The sequence below is a fragment of the Gadus macrocephalus genome, chromosome 23, assembly GCF_031168955.1.
Source record: "Gadus macrocephalus chromosome 23, ASM3116895v1".
Taxonomy (NCBI): Eukaryota; Metazoa; Chordata; class Actinopteri; order Gadiformes; family Gadidae; genus Gadus; species Gadus macrocephalus.
In genome coordinates this window covers 3,408,239-3,424,218 of record NC_082404.1, presented here as the reverse complement: position 1 = coordinate 3,424,218, position 15,980 = coordinate 3,408,239, and the positions used below count along the sequence as shown (strand labels likewise).

General features: G+C 44.5%; 1 protein-coding gene across 7 annotated transcripts in view; it reads left to right on the top strand.

The window, feature by feature from the left end:
- Positions 1–6,492, top strand: part of col11a1a (collagen, type XI, alpha 1a) — a 74,078-nt gene extending 67,586 nt beyond the window's left edge. For all 7 annotated transcript variants that reach the window (XM_060044547.1, XM_060044545.1, XM_060044548.1 and 4 more), the window contains 10 exons: positions 5–58; positions 743–850; positions 1,772–1,825; positions 1,948–1,983; positions 2,121–2,174; positions 2,468–2,714; positions 3,174–3,286; positions 3,678–3,746; positions 4,289–4,522; positions 4,928–6,492. In XM_060044547.1, coding sequence (XP_059900530.1) covers positions 5–58; positions 743–850; positions 1,772–1,825; positions 1,948–1,983; positions 2,121–2,174; positions 2,468–2,714; positions 3,174–3,286; positions 3,678–3,746; positions 4,289–4,522; positions 4,928–5,074 — 1,116 coding nt within the window. In that variant the 3' untranslated portion in view covers positions 5,075–6,492. The remainder of the gene's footprint in view (positions 1–4; positions 59–742; positions 851–1,771; positions 1,826–1,947; positions 1,984–2,120; positions 2,175–2,467; positions 2,715–3,173; positions 3,287–3,677; positions 3,747–4,288; positions 4,523–4,927) is intronic.
- The last annotated feature ends 9,488 nt before the right edge of the window (positions 6,493–15,980 follow it).

Below are 15,980 nucleotides of genomic sequence, written 5' to 3'. Positions count from 1 at the left end.
CTAGGGTCCTCCCGGCCTGCCTGGGCTGAAGGGTGACCCCGGCTCCAAGGGTGAGAAGGTGAGTCAGTCCCCCATTTCCTCACTCTCACCTTCTGCTGATTGCATTTCTCAGGTTCCCAAAACTACATTTAACCTCCACAGACAGGAGAACAAAAGGATCAGATCCATTGTGAATACCTCGGCTATGTCTCTTTTTTGGTGTGGAAATTGGAACGGAAAAAAAATCACCAATGATTTGGCTGTTAAAACCCTCTGATTACCTCTCTTTGCGCGAAGAATTGCTGAATAAACGCATGAGCACATCCACTCACATGCACATGCACACACACACACACACACACACACACACACACACACACACACACACACATACACAATTTAAACGTTTTAAAAAGAGGCAAAGTTTTAACAGCACACCAACTATGCCATTTCTAATGGCTTCAAAGTAATAGCGTGGACAAATGCCTAGCTAGCGCTCACCCTCATCTTGGCAGGCTGTATTTTCCATCAGGCCAACCGTCCTTCCATTTCCTCAGATTGTGTGCAGTTCAGAGCAGGCATTTCACTAATAATGCAGAGAGATTTCTATAATAACAAGACTCCAAAGTTCCCCCCAGTCAAATACCTATTCCTATTTTTATAAGGATAAAACTTCCAGCGATAACAAATATATTATGCAGACAAAATAAAGGGGACATTGTAATTATTCTCAATCGTCATTTGTATTGTTTTTCTCCCACAGGGTCATCCCGGTTTGATTGGCTTAATCGGACCCCCTGGTGAGCAGGGAGAGAAGGGAGACCGGGGTCTTCCCGGACCCCAGGGTACACCTGGAAGCAAGGGTGACAGCGTATGTCATTTATAATGATTTATTTTTTATCACTTTTTTTTTACTTTTAATTCCATGACTCTGAGATTCCATATGAGAAATTCCATGTGATGACGTTCATCTAAATCCCATTTCACATGTATCTGCACGTCCATACCGCATTCTGTAAACATCAAGTTTTTGCCTTCTGACAGTTGGTAGGACGTGAATAAGAAATGTTGAGATGTTCTTCAAATTCCCGACCTTAAAGTGCAGTGGTTACTTCACTATGAGCTGCTGAGTGATTCCCAGCTGCTTGTGACTCCTGATTAAGAGACATCCTCATGATGATTTTGGTCTTTTGGTGTTTTGTTTTTGGTATGAGAAATGGGGGAACGTAGACATGAACCTGCTGGACTAGCTTCTGTAGTCCCCGCCCTCCATCATCACTCAAGCTTCATGATTTAGCGCAACATGAAATATGGATTAGGGAATATGAGCTCTCGTAAAAACCACAGGCCCCCTTTTGTGGGGACGAGTCTTAACTCACTCTGCCGTGTCAGCCGCCCCCGCTTTATGGGGCCTTAAAAATAGAATGGGACATGAATCATAAAACGATATGATGATTTCAAACCAAATCCAAAAAACCTCCTCAACATTAAGCCTTTTAGGCTGCTTCTGTGTCTCTCTTTAGTGGACGGAGCATAGTAAAGTTCACTGTGATAATTGTGTTAACTAAAAGCGAGCTACTATTATGCCTCTGTTCAATTCAGTAAAAGAAAGTGCTCCCAATGCACCTTCCCTGCATAATTGATATCCATTCCGGTTTGAAGTGTGGTAGGCTTGAAACACTCCTCGCCATCTCGTCAACAATATTATTGGAGATGGCTCAATATGTCAACACAACGTCCTTCCGCCCTATGCTGCTGACGCCTCTCCTCACGCCTTCTGATCCGTTCACAGGGCATCAGTGGATCCTCCGGCCCCCTCGGCCCCTCTGGTCCTCCAGGTCTGCCGGTAAGTTATTCTCGCTCCATGTAATTCTCCCTTCACTGTACATGCCCTTGACTCTCGTTCCCTGTGTGGGCGTGGAGTGGACTTGTGTGTCTAACGCCGAGCCTTTCTCTTCCCATGTCCAGGGCCCACAAGGTCCCAAAGGGTCCAAGGGTTCAGGGGTAAGTGAAACAAATGACCTGGGGGGGGGGGAAAGTGGCAATGCTGTGTTTTGTGTGAGTGTGTGTTTTCAAGTGTATTGTGGTCGCTATCAATGCTACAGCTAGCTGTATAACAAACATTGTGTTGTCCTTCCCAGGGTCCCGCTGGTCAGAAGGGAGACACCGGTGTGATCGGCCCCCCTGGCGCCCCTGTGAGTACTTTAGCCTGGAGTTAAGCTTTTTGGATACTGATCCTAGTCTCATCTTTGAGGGAGATTTAAGTGGCATCCAAAGGGGATGAGATGTAGTGCCATGTGTTTTCGGTCGTTCTATCAAATAAAACAATGCAGTGAACTAAAAGAAGTTGAAGAAGATGGCAAATTGTGTGTTTAGGGTGGTCTATGGTTTCCTGCTCGAGAGGCAATTGGGTGAGGGTATTTGAACTAGGTGTAGTTCCTGTCAAATGCAGTACAGTAAAGTAATGACACAACTCCTTCCTGTACAGGGCCCACCCGGAGAGGTGATCCAGCCCCTTCCCATCCAGTCGCCCAAGAAGTCAAAGCGCTCCAGCGACATGCAGGCGGACGCCGCGGGCACCATCCTGGACTACGGGGAGGGCATGGAGGACATCTTCGGCTCCCTCAACAACCTCAAGCAGGACATCGAGCGCATGAAGTACCCCATGGGCACCCAGAACAACCCGGCCCGGACCTGCAAGGACCTGCAGCTCGCACACCCAGAGTTCCCAGATGGTGAGCAATAAGGGGCTGGGGGAGAGGGAGGGAGGGACAGCTAGAGAGATAGACAGAGAGAGAGGGATGGAGAGGACAAGAGAAGGCAAAAAAGAGATAGAGAGAGCGAGAGAGAGACTAAGAGAGGGAGAGAAAAAAAGAGAGAGAGTGAGTTAGAGAGAGAGAACATTCTTACCAACGCTAGAGCAGTGTTTCTTAAGTTCGAGTTACAGGGTTCTGCCATGAAAGTTACACTAAGTAAGACTAAGACTAAGTTGGTCTCTCTAGGATCGGTGATCCTCTCTGGCGTTCTCATCATGTTCAGAGGATGGTGGTTCATACTTTACTTTCTAACCCTAGAGAGATGGGTTGAATTAAGGAGTTATCTCTACACAAGAGCGTCGATGGGGATGGGTTCATGAAGAGAGTTTTGGTGCCACTCGGGACCAGTGTGTTGACTATGTGGTTGGTTCTCCCCAGGCGAGTACTGGATCGACCCCAACCAGGGCTGTTCTGGAGACTCCCTCAAAGTGTTCTGTAACTTCACCGCCGGAGGGGAAACCTGCATCTACCCTGATAAGAAGTCCAACGGAGTAAGGCATTTGTGTTTTCCCCTTCTAGAATAAAATATATATATATATACATACAATATACATACATATAGGCCTACATTAACAATATTCCTAACAGCACTGTGTATGCATATGTAAATGTGGACCTATATGTGACCGACACCTATGTCATAGAATGCAGTACAATATAATAACATTTAATAAAATTAAATTGTACCATTCAATCTAGGAAAATGAAAGCACTCCATCCTCACGTACTAATCAAATGCTTCAATATGCTCATCAATGAGAGGATTTAAACGTCAGCCACAGGGCAGTTCAGCTTTTTCAATTCAGTGTGTCCCTATTCGCTTCCGTAACAGAGATGTTCACTGGGTCTGTATTGACAAAGCAATTTGTTCTTTTTATGTAGGTCAAAATATCTTCCTGGCCCAAAGAGAATCCTGGGTCGTGGTTCAGCGAATTCAAGCGTGGTAAAATAGTAAGTGTTGCTGCCGCTCCTCTGACCTTCTCCAGTGAACCTTGTAGTGATTCATGAGTTTTTGAATGGATGTATAAAGCAAAACCACATAAACCAAGGATTTCAGTTTGTTTTTTTTCGTAGTTCAACACTGCCTCTGCAAGTGACTTCTCATTCAGGGCAATTTAACCTTTTAGGACAAGACTACAAAGGAAAAAAACACTTTGGACTCTTACCTCTTGTAAAAAAAGCACACCCAATCTCCATGTGTCTCTTCCTTAACCCAACTCAGAACTTGAGTAGCATTCAGCACCTCTAAAGGCGAAAGCATATCAACAATAGAGCTCAGACAGAACCTCGCCCTCCATTCACCACAGAAGGGCTTGTATAATGCATGGAACAGGCTAAGCAACCGTTTGACAACCTTACGCATTTAGTCAAAATAAACACAGAAATGTTCCCCGGTGCTCTGCCAGACCCAAGCAGAGTAGCTTTCAGAAAAAGGGATTTGGGGGGTTTGCTAATCCTGTAAAGGTGTACTCACCACCTGTATCTCCCCGCAGCTTTCCTACGTGGACTCGGAGGGCAGCTCCATCAACGAGGTGCAGATGACCTTCCTCAGACTACTGACGGCGTCGGCCAGACAGAACTTCACCTACAGCTGCCACCAGTCGGTGGCGTGGCACGACCAGGCGGCCGGCGGCTACAACCGGGCGCTGCGCTTCCTGGGCGCCAACGACGAGGAGATGTCCTACGAAAACAACCCGTACATCAAGGCCCTCTCAGACGGCTGCGCGGTAAGACCCCCCTCGCTGTGTGCCCATGGATGTCCATGAGGGTGTGAGTCTGCATCATATAAACCAGAGGATGGAACACCAATATGGCATTGACAATAACCGATGGTACCACAAATGACATCATAGAGATATCATATTTTTCTGATATTGCCCTTCCCTTACCTTAAGAATAATTTTCCTTAAAGGGAAACCATCACCCTTGACTATTTAGTATGGGATGGACATTAGCATGAAGCAGTACTCTGTCATATTAGAAAATAGCAAAGGTTCAACTTTATCACAAGGCACAATTGCTCCTTCATGTCGTGCTTTCAAATGTTGTAACATTGTAATTATTTATTTTTGATGTCCAATAATGTTCATGTCTCTTAACCCTCTTGTCGGTTCCTTGCTCTGTCCCTGCAGACGAGGAAGGGCTATGGAAAGACCGTGTTGGAAATCAACACTCCCAAGATCGACCAGGTTCCCATCGTCGACCTCATGGTGACGGACTTCGGCGACCCCAACCAGAAGTTTGGCTTCGAGGTCGGACCCGTCTGCTTCCTTGGCTAAAAAACAAAAACACAATCAAGCAAACATCCACAGAAGAAGAGACAAAAAAATCAACAAAAATGAAAAAAACAAGAACTTGACAGGGCCATCAAAGAAAACTCAAAGACACTTTTTTGGTACGACCAGAACCCCACCCATAGCCCCCCTCCTTCAACCTCTCCCCTTCCTCTAACCTGACCCCCAGCCTCTAGCTCCATCTGCCCCCCCCCCCCCCCCCATTACTGTTGCCACATGGAAGTATGTGTAGAGCAGGGGCAAAACACTACGTATTGCCGTGCACGCGCGTGTGTCATATATGTGTGAGTGGTGCGTATGCATAATAGTTTATGCTGCCGGAATCACGGCGATGCGTCTCGTTTTGGTTTGTTAGAGGATTTGTGTTTTATTTCATTGTGATGTGGGGGCATGGATGAAGGGATGGATGGCAGCAGAGGACGGAGAGAGGCTGAACAGGGGAGGCGGGCCGCGGGTAGTGGGGGGCGGACGGGCGGCCTCTTCTCTGGAGTATGCAGGTGCTGAATGAAAAGTGACTTCAACAGCGCTTGTTCATGAAAACAAAACACACACACACACACAGACACACACTCAAAAAACGTGTCGAGAGGTGCTAAGAGCGAAGGTGTATTTTGATAATGGAGAGTAAAAAAAAAAACTGTAATTATTATTATTTTGTACAATACTTGTTATTTCTGAATCCACTTTCAAAACTCGCATGTGTATCCAATTTTCTTTTTGTTTCCCCCCGCGCTCCTTTCATCTTAGAAGGTATTTCCAAGGGAATATACAGTATAAGTTAAAAGACATCAATAATGAATAAAATGTATAACTACGATTTAATTTGTTGTCGTTGTTCGATGAATACTGTGTTTCTTTTATGAAGCAAATAAAGTGAGCATTCAAATGAACCCCCTTCACTTCAAATTAGACTGTGGGCCCTTTGTATATATTGACTTCTCAGAGCTCACGTTGATTTGCCATGTTGTCCTCCTGCGACCCTGGGGTAAAATGAACTGAGCATCAAGTATGTATCCATCAACACCCACTAATGTTGTGATCCTGTGCTAATATTAAGCAACCATGGCATTCATTCTTCTCTTATTTAATTTTATCCGTTGTTCTTTTGGCAGTGTTTTTTATTTTCTTTGGTTGTTTACCTCAAAACTTTATTGATAACCATTAACGATGTGAGGATGTTCTTGCCCTGTATATACACCTTGGTTAAGCAATTAAGTAGATATATTTCGGCTGGAGATCTTTTTTGTAAGAGAAATCTGTCAGACGTCCTCTGTCCACATCCCTTTGTGAAGGCAACAGAAGCCCCTTTAGCGCTCCCATTTTTTGTAACTACATTGAGAAAATGTTTTATTTGTTCTTTTTATGGTTCAATTAAATATTAAAAACTGGATTCTAAACAACAATGAGCCGAATGCCTCAATGGTTTTTGCTTAACCTTTGAAGTTCTAGCTAGACTAATGTATTGTGCACCACTATGCTTTGAGACCAAAAATATCTTATCACAACTAAATATATTGGGCAAGTGCAATTTTATTCCTGTTCAAGAAAAAAAGATAGACTTTAGTACAAATGGAACCTGAATAAAACGTCACTTAGCGTTTCAAAATTCCATTGGATAAACTCCTTAATCTGTTTATTTTAAAAGGTACACTCTTCTGTTTAGTCCTGTATCTCATTGACCTTGCTTAATGATGAGCAAACATTCCTAGCCTTGTTGTGTGTCTGAATAAACCACACAAACAGCAGGCAGGCTCTATGTAATTGAGATAAATATATTTTCACACAACACAACACAACATAGACCAGCACCACCTGCCTCTCATCAACAAACGGTTGCATAGATATATTCAAATTAGATTCTAGTCATAAAAATGAAGTCATTCTTGAGGTGAAGCGTGAGTGTTTCGTAGGAGGATTGATTGGGGATTGGAACTCAGCCACTCTGAGGCATAAGGTTTTCCCAGCATTGCAAGGGATATTCTTTTAGACTAGATGTAGTCCTGGGCTTTCTATCTATCTCAATTTATCTACCCTAACAATATTGCTATCCTAAGGAAAATTAGGTGCCACACTTTATTTTAGAAGAGCCTGTGCATTTTCAAATGCAATGTGTCACAGTCTTATTATTATTTTATGATTTGACCCTTGTGGTAGCGGCTAGCTAATTGGGAGTCAACAATAACATGATTCTCTTTTTCATGGAATTATACACAATTTAAAACATATGGATCTTCTGGAATGTTCCATTAGATCCATATGTTTTAAGTTGACACATCAACATATCAATGATTAATAAATATCAAGTTCACAGGAAATATGACAAATTCAGATGCATGCAGCCTTTAAAGCTTTCTTTCTTGGCTTGCCTGTTGCATTCACAAATGATTTCAAACAGTCCTGTTTCTTTGTGCTCTCTTGAAAGGAAAACAAGTAAAAAAAAAGAGAAAGAAACCCAAATTAATTAACAGTGTGTGTCCCGTCGTTAGGGGAAACAAGTGCGCCCAGTGCTAGCAACATCAAGCCCCACAGCCAACCGGAACTCTATGTCTTACTCCCTTGGAGTGACAAAGGAGTTTCTGTTTAATACTAATTGAAACTCTATCCAGAAGCATGACAGATTCAGATTATTTTTGTGTGGTGTTTATCTTACCTTTCTTTGTTTTTCTTTGACTCTTTGTGAAGAGACATAAACTCTATTAATTGTCCACAAAAAGGACAATGAAGGTTACTCTCTATCTTTCAAAAACTGACTATTTAGCCTATTGGTAAAGAAAAACATGATATATATAGACCTACATCTATTGCTAACCGATCAAACATGTTGATGCAGAATGAATGTGGTGCGTTTTTGCTGGTTTCTCAAACAGAAAAAAAGTTTCTTTGTAACTTCTTGTTACATTTTTGATCATTTGTTGTATGCGTCTGTACCTCTTGCTCTTTTCTCGTTTCCATTTCGTTCAACATAGCACGATTGTGGCTCAGCCAAAGGAAACTAGCCCTCTCTGTGTTCTCCCAAGGCCAACATTGGGATTGGCCACCACATGCAGTCTGTTGACATCCACCATCAGCGAGGCAAACAGGAGCCAGGCAGGCGAGAATGATTGACCTTCAAGTTCTTGTGTTGACCCGGACTCGTCAGAGCGGTGGAAACAAATGATGCCATGGGTATTATAGGATCTGGATCAAGACAGGCACACACAATGCCCTAGCCCTTCAGTTTCAGACACTCTCTCGCAAACACACACACATGCACATGCAGAGGCACAGGTGTGGAGGCAAGCCTGCAGGCAGACACACACAAACATCTCTTTCTCTTTCTTCTACATGGGATTTCCCTTTTCTTTCGTTGGTAGATTGTACACTGGGTCATGTGACACTGAACAGGATGAATAGATCCTGAATAACACTTTGAATTATTAGAAAGCATTAAATTGTTCTCTCAAAACAACATCAAGAACTGTATGGCTAGCTTGGATAGGTATATGGATAGGCTATACTACAATTGCAATATACCTCATAGTCTACTAGATTGTATTGCAGTATTCTCTTTTTGGCATTGCAATTAACGTGAATACAGATTATAGTTTTGTATTAAACAGTAAGTATCACCTACAGATATTATTTTGATACATGTGAGCTGTCAGATTGCAATATATTACTGACTTAACAGCATCAAAACGCATGTGTTGAACTGGTACGAACCAGTTACATATTGCATTGTCTGACAATCCTCAGCTCTCAGCCCCAGTGTACTCCACAGAGCCCACAAATCCTGGTCATTTTAATATCGCGACGGATCCACTCATATTTCCTCCATCATAATCCGCATTTTCACCATCTCTAGGCCTACACCTCACTATGGATTTATTTAGCTGTTCCCTCAACAGGCTTATGTGAATCCCCCGACCAAAGAGAAGCAGTGCATTAAACACGCAGCGAGGGAACGCCAGCACAAACAAGGCTTCCGAAACAACATGTTTGCTTTCATTCTAGCTTCCCGCGTCTCACCAGAGAAACTTGGGAAATCTTCTGTTGGCGGATCTGTAGAGGAAAGTAACATCAGTGGGATTGTTCGGTCTGGGTGGTCTTTCTTCTTGTGTCTAGGTAATCCACTCGTATTCAAAGGCGGACCACTCTTCCTACGCCCAGGCTTGGAGGCCAGATCGTTATGGTCTCTGTGTCTTTTTTGTTGTCATAAATTATTCTCATTTCAAAATGGACCCTTCATATCACTAAAATTAAAATGCATCATATGAGGCTATACAAGAACATAAATACGTTCCAACTTCTTTCAAATGGTTAATTGCTGATACAAATTTAAGAAAGGCTACTTGCAAATAGTAGCCTACATGGGTTGTATGAGCTTTGTTGAAGTCAAAGCTAAAATTAAACGGCCATCGAGCCACCCATCAGTCCAAAATGGATTTCTTTGTAATATAGTGCGTCACGTGTGAGCGTGCCTAAAAGAAACACAACACACGACAATGGCACTGGTCATCTTGCAGTGGCACTAGATCGTGATGCCGTGGTTGCAAGGCCGCAGCACAATGTTAATCCTCCTGGGGGACTGTGACAGCCATGCACAAACGTGGTTAGTGAGTGAGCATCGTTAGATTGGATGTCATGCAATAGACTCGTTACAAACTCGTTACGGTCTGTGATTTGTCCTCCTCCTAATAATGAACAGTGATGGGTAGATAGGCGACGCGTAAATGTCGGTTCATAAAATATAGCCTAAATAACAACCTGATCATCTGGAGGACGGTGACTCGTCGGTTTTCCCTGGATACAGGTTGTAGGTTAACCAAACCAGAGTATGTATCCGCTTATCGCTCTGCGTTTGTCTTTCAAAAGCTGCCCGGTGGACTTCAAGGGCGCGTTTATAAAAGTGTTTGGGGGCGGGCGGCGGGATGGGGGAGGGTGGGGAGCTAAGACGAAGAAGGCAGGAGAGTGGGTGATCAGAGGAGAGCGCCAAGCGATGCTGAAAAGGGCCCGGGGGGCACATGCCAACGTTTCCCTTCGTCAGTAGAAAGAACCTGGGAGACACATGGACTGCAAACAGCCGCCCTCCACCGGGACGCGCCGCTCAAAGCTCCGCGGCGCTTCAAACGCTCCTCGCTCCTAGATGAATAAAGTTCAAGCGAATCGCGCGCCTCAGCTGCTGCGGCTGTTTCCCCTTTCAGCGCAGGTAGTGTTGGGTAGAGAACCGCATCGCTGTGGTGGAATAACGGACTGTAATAAGGGGTCGAGGCGCGGTGCCTCTGACGTCCATGCGGATAATCACTCCGTGCTTCTCCAAGAGGGCAGACTGAGAGGGCATCCAAACAAAACAGAAGGCCATGGGAGACGTATTAAGACGGTGTTTACCGAGACAAAGACAGAGGCAGCAACTGGCAGGACAAGTGTGTGTGTGTGTGTGTGTGTGTGTGTGTGTGTGTGTGTGTGTGTGTGTGTGTGTGTGTGTGTGTGTGTGTGTGTGTGTGTGTGTGTGTTTGTGTATTCTGTAAAGTTCAATGAGGGTAGGCCTACTTCAGGAGAAGTCATAGTGCGCTGCTTCACTATTCATTGCTGCTTTTGCAGAAATACTGCAGACTTTTCTAATGCCAATGTAGTAAAGTATGACGACAATGTGTGTTGTTGGTAAAATCGGTTGGGTTTCCTGAATTGTTGAGTTGTTTATCACATAAATAGCAAGTTTTTCACATAAACAGTCGTTATTTTATTGTCGAATGCACAACATAACAGCAGTCATAGCTCAGCTGGCAATGCATTTTTTGTGTCCCAATCTCTCCTATTTCTTTTTAAATTATATAATAGTATAAGATAAGAGTAAAAGAGTAACAAAGGACAAAATAGTTAAAATAAAACTAGGATATTTATTTATATATATATACATATCTATAGCAAGTATCATATATAGCAATTTTTATATATATATATATATATATATATACCTACGTGCCCTCACTGTGCAGCAAACTGGACTAGCTCCAGCTGCTGGACGGGAAAAACAGACTTTTCTTCGTCTTCTGTTTTGTGTTTTACGAAGACGTGGCTCTGCGGATCATTACCGGACTCGGCGCTGCAGCTGGCAGGCTTCCAACTCTTCAGAGCGGATCGTGACAGAGAACTTTCCGGTAAAACCAAAGGTGGAGGTATCTGTTTTTACGCTAAGGGCCCTATTTTAACGGTCTGAAACGCAAGTGAGAAGCGCCAAGTGCAAGTAGCTTTGTGGGTGGTTCTATGGCGATGTTGCTATTTTACCGGCGCAAAAATGACTCTTGCGCCCGGCGCAAATCTAAAAAGGGTTGGTCTGAAGTAGCCTAATTACCCGTAGGAGTGGTTTGGACCTAACGTGCGATAAACCAATGAGAGTGCCAGCTCCCATGCCCTTTAAGTATGAAGGTATTATTGTAGCAAAAGTCGTAGCACCTGTAGCTGCAGAATTTGAATGCGTACAGTAAAGTCACAGTCAATTTGAAGTCGTACATATTTATTTTGCATGTGTACTAGGGTTGCCGCGGTATACGGTTTTACCGGTGTTACCGGTGTTGAGGCCAACACCGTTTACTCGGTGTTGCACACCGGCAACACCGAGGTTTTTTTTTTTTTTTCAGTCATAAAAAACAAATTCAGTAAAAATGAATAATATATAATTATAATTAAGAAAATTAAAATGTGTAGAATAGGCCACAGTTCTGCTCTGTGCGGGAGAATTGTCGCGCCGAGAATTGACGTGGTTCCTTACAAGACCGGTAACCATAGCAACGCCGGTAAACAAACCCCAATCCCTGGGGCGAAGCCCAATCCCTACGTGAGCTCCCCGCGCTACGGCTATCCGGAGGCGCACAGAGCTTTTGGCCGTGATATTATGATAGATAAAATTATATTATACTATTATATATTTAAGCAATAGATCCCGCCAGGCTGTGGTATGTGCTCATTATACCACTGTTAAGGGGCGTTGTCCGGCCCCGACGCGCAGCGGAGGGCCGGCGACCCCCTTCACAGTGGTATAATGTGAGCACATACCACTGACTGAAGTATTGCTTTTATACAATGGTTACTGTTATGGCGAAACGAAAGTCATAGACACACTACATTTAAAAAGAAACAAAGAAAGTCAAAGTAGCCGTTTTGTTAAAGAATACAAAAAAGTAGTCCCTCCTGGCTGCCGCTATGCATCGACGGTCGCTATGCAACACACTTTAGCGTCCCTCCGAGAGAAGGCTCCGATTTATTTATGGCAATTTATCCTATGGAGCAGTTCACTCGCCGATTTTAGACTTCAGTGAACTGTGCTATTGCTTTTATACAACTGTTAAAATTATGGCAAAATGACTTCACACACACACTAGTAAAAATACGACCTCCTCCATGGTCAAGCTAAATCTCCGTGTGATAAAGTTTCTTACGATACTTTGTAACGGTTTCCTCTTCAAGGCGCGGAGTGATACTTTCACAAAATTATCGGGCGTCATAGCAGTTATGTATACGCTCTTTATACAACAGTTGGGAACCAATCAGATCGCTGGATTTAGGTCCCCCATTGTATAAAGAACGTTATAAGACGCCGAGAATTGGCGCGCTGCCAGCCGCTGTCACCGAGTGTGAGAGGAGAGTTGACGGAGAAGATGGCGGTTGACCTATAGTTTCAAAGTTAATACCATTTATACCGGTAATACCGGTGTTGACACAAGCGTATTACTCGGTGTGAAAATGTCCACACCGGGCAACCCTAATGTGTACTCTAAAGTCACAAATGTGTAACAGTACATTTGTAGTCGTAAATATTTTTTATACCATTGTAAACACAAAATAGGGTCTACGAGTACGCACATCTGTGTTACAGGTGGACAAATCCTTTTGCTACAATTATTGCAGCGCAGTTGGTGCAAAACACATTTGCACACCCGTGTTTCATAATCTGAGAACATGCCCAAAAGGTGTGCATTCGTAAACCCACATTTGAACTAATGCATCAGAAGTTGCACATCTGTGAAAAATTTCCTCACAAATAAAATGATAAAGAACGCTATGTTAATTCAGCATTTTAATGAGCGAGCACAAATCCATTTTACAACTGCTCGAATCTGCTCCTGCAAGTCTCAGCTGTGGGTTTTTTTGCAGGTAGTTTTGCAACACGTCTAGGTGGTAAATGTGTAGCAAAAGTATTCGTATCCGTAGGTGCCAGAGCGTCCGTGGGCGGGACAAAATAGTTCCGCCCATAATTTCCTAATCCAATGAAAATCGCCGGCAGGGATGCATTTCTCAAATTACACTGGGACCCAACGCGTGCCAGCCATGGAGCTATAAAGATTGCAGCATACTCTTTGCGCGGGATACGTTTCTTTCTGGAGAAGTGAAGAGGGCGTCCTACTGAACGGAGGTGGGTATCCTACATTATGTTAAATGAAATGACTTAGTTCAAGTGAATTCTCCCAAAAGTATGTAATGTCTTATGTAATGGCGACCATTAAAATACATTGAAGGACATTTGCGGCATGTTAATGAAATACTTTTTTTACTGCAGCTCATGATAGGCCCCCCGATCGGCGTAGGCCCTGGGGCTTCAGCCCAGGCAAGCCCGTGCATTAAGGCGGCCTTGCATGTACACGATGTCTCTGTCAACAAAATATGTGTTTGCTGTACGGTGTTTGCAGATGCATTGATTTGAAAGTACAACTTATTACCGCTGTATCAGCTGTTCTTTCACAAATAATTTACCAAGAATGTGTGGCTAGGTAGATGAGAGAAGCACAGTGTATGCGCGAGGTGCACAAGCAACATTATGCATGCGCCCTTAAAATAGCATCTGAACAACGCACCACTGACTTTAAACCAGGTATTTCGTGTTTTGTGGCGCAAGTGATTTCTGAAACTGCATAATAGCACCAGGGAACGTTTGCGCCAGAACACGCCTCCTCCTTTCGCCGAACCGCCCCGTGGGGCGCAAGATCATTCCCTAATTTACCGACGCGTGGCGCAGGAGGGAAAAGAACGCTCTGCGCCAGTTGCAAACTAGCAACGACACAAGCGCCAGTGAGAAAGTCAATTGCGCCGGATGCAAGATAGGGCCCTAACAGTGGCTGGTGTAATGATGTGACAGTGATTCTACAACACTGTTCACATATTCTGGAAACACTCATGATAGACTGCAAACCCTTCTACTCCCCCCGTGAGTTTGTCTCATTCATTCTGGTCAGTGTTTACATCCCACCGCGTGCAGGAGGCGCAGCGCATGCTAGCCGACCAGATACTGAGTGTGGAGCGTACTAACCCGGACTCTTTGGTGATTGGGCTTGGTGACTTTAACAAAGGCAACCTCAGCCATGAACTACCCAAATACAAACAGTTCATTAAATGCCCGACCAGAGAGAACCATATCCTGGATCACTGCTACACCACAGTCAGCGGTGCATATCACGCCTTCCCCCGCGCTGCACTGGGCCTCTCCGACCACGTCATGGTCCACCTGATTCCTTCATACAGGAAGAAACTAAAGCTCTGCAAACCTGTGGTGAGGACGTCAAAGCAGTGGACTAGTACAGCGGTGGGGAATCTGCAGGCATGTTTAGACTGTACAGACTGGGATGCTTTTAGGACTGCCAACCAGTGCTTCATTTGTAAAGTGGGAGGTCCCGGAACGCAGAGGGGGGATGGATCCGGCGACTTAGTACGGGGTTTAGAGGACATGGAACAAAAAGAAAATACTCTGCCCACTAGGGTTATGCCGATTGACGATGTCATCGTCCGTCGTGATGGCTGACTGACATCACGATGGAGGGCCACCACATCACCCCCCCTATAATTTACAGGGATTGCTCTGTAAATTAAATTGAGAATATAACTGATGCATATGCATGCTATTTTAAATACGGCAGCCTCTTAGATGTGACGTGTAAGTCTTCCGCGATCTGATCGCATTTCTCGAGCTGGATTACACAATGCATATGTCGCCAAACTATGACGAACTATGTGCGGCTGGAGAAAATGTACAGCGGAACATCAGGTCCCTCACCAATAAATGCCAGCAGAGGATGTTCTTCCTGCGCCAGCTGAAGAAGTTCAACCTGCCAAAGACTATGATGGTGCACTTCTACACTGCCATCATTGAGTCTATCCTCACCTCATCCATCACTGTCTGGTACACTGCTGCTACGGCTAAGGACAAGAGAGGACTGCAGCGCATCATACGCTCTGCTGAGAAGGTGATTGGCTGCAACCTTCCATCCCTCCAGGACCTGCACAGCTCCAGGGCTCTGAGGCGGGTAGGTAGGATTATGGCCGACCCCTCCCATCCTGGTCACAGACTATTTGAAACTCCCCCCTCTGGCAGGAGGCTGCGGTCCATCAGGACTAAAACCTCCCGCCACTTGAACAGTTTCTTCCCCTCTTCAGTTGGGATCCTTAACAGGTCCCGGGACCGCAACCCCCACTGTCAGACACTGACTCTGGCACTCTGAATTTGTAAATTCTTATACTATCGGAAAGCCTGCATAGTTCCCTTTCAAATGGTGCCCCATTTGTAAGGAACATGCACTTGTGGGATAAGCAGCAGAACTGAGTGTGTGGGTTGCGCCCATGAAAAATTTGCCAAATCTTCTCTGCCAATGCCTAACAGCTCATTCTGCCATTGACTCGTTTGGTGTTTGGTGGATTGGATGATTGAAGTTTGAAGAAACAAGACATATTGGCAATTTAACAATTTATTCATTTCACAAACAGGAGCCTCAGTAGCGTGTGGAAGAACCATACACAGCCTGGCACCTCAGCCTGGCACCTCCTCCTCATGCTTGTCACCAGCCTGGTGACACACTGCTGTGGGATGGCATCCCATTCTTCAACCAGCATTTGTCGCAAGTCAGCCAACGTGGTTGTGTTGGTCACT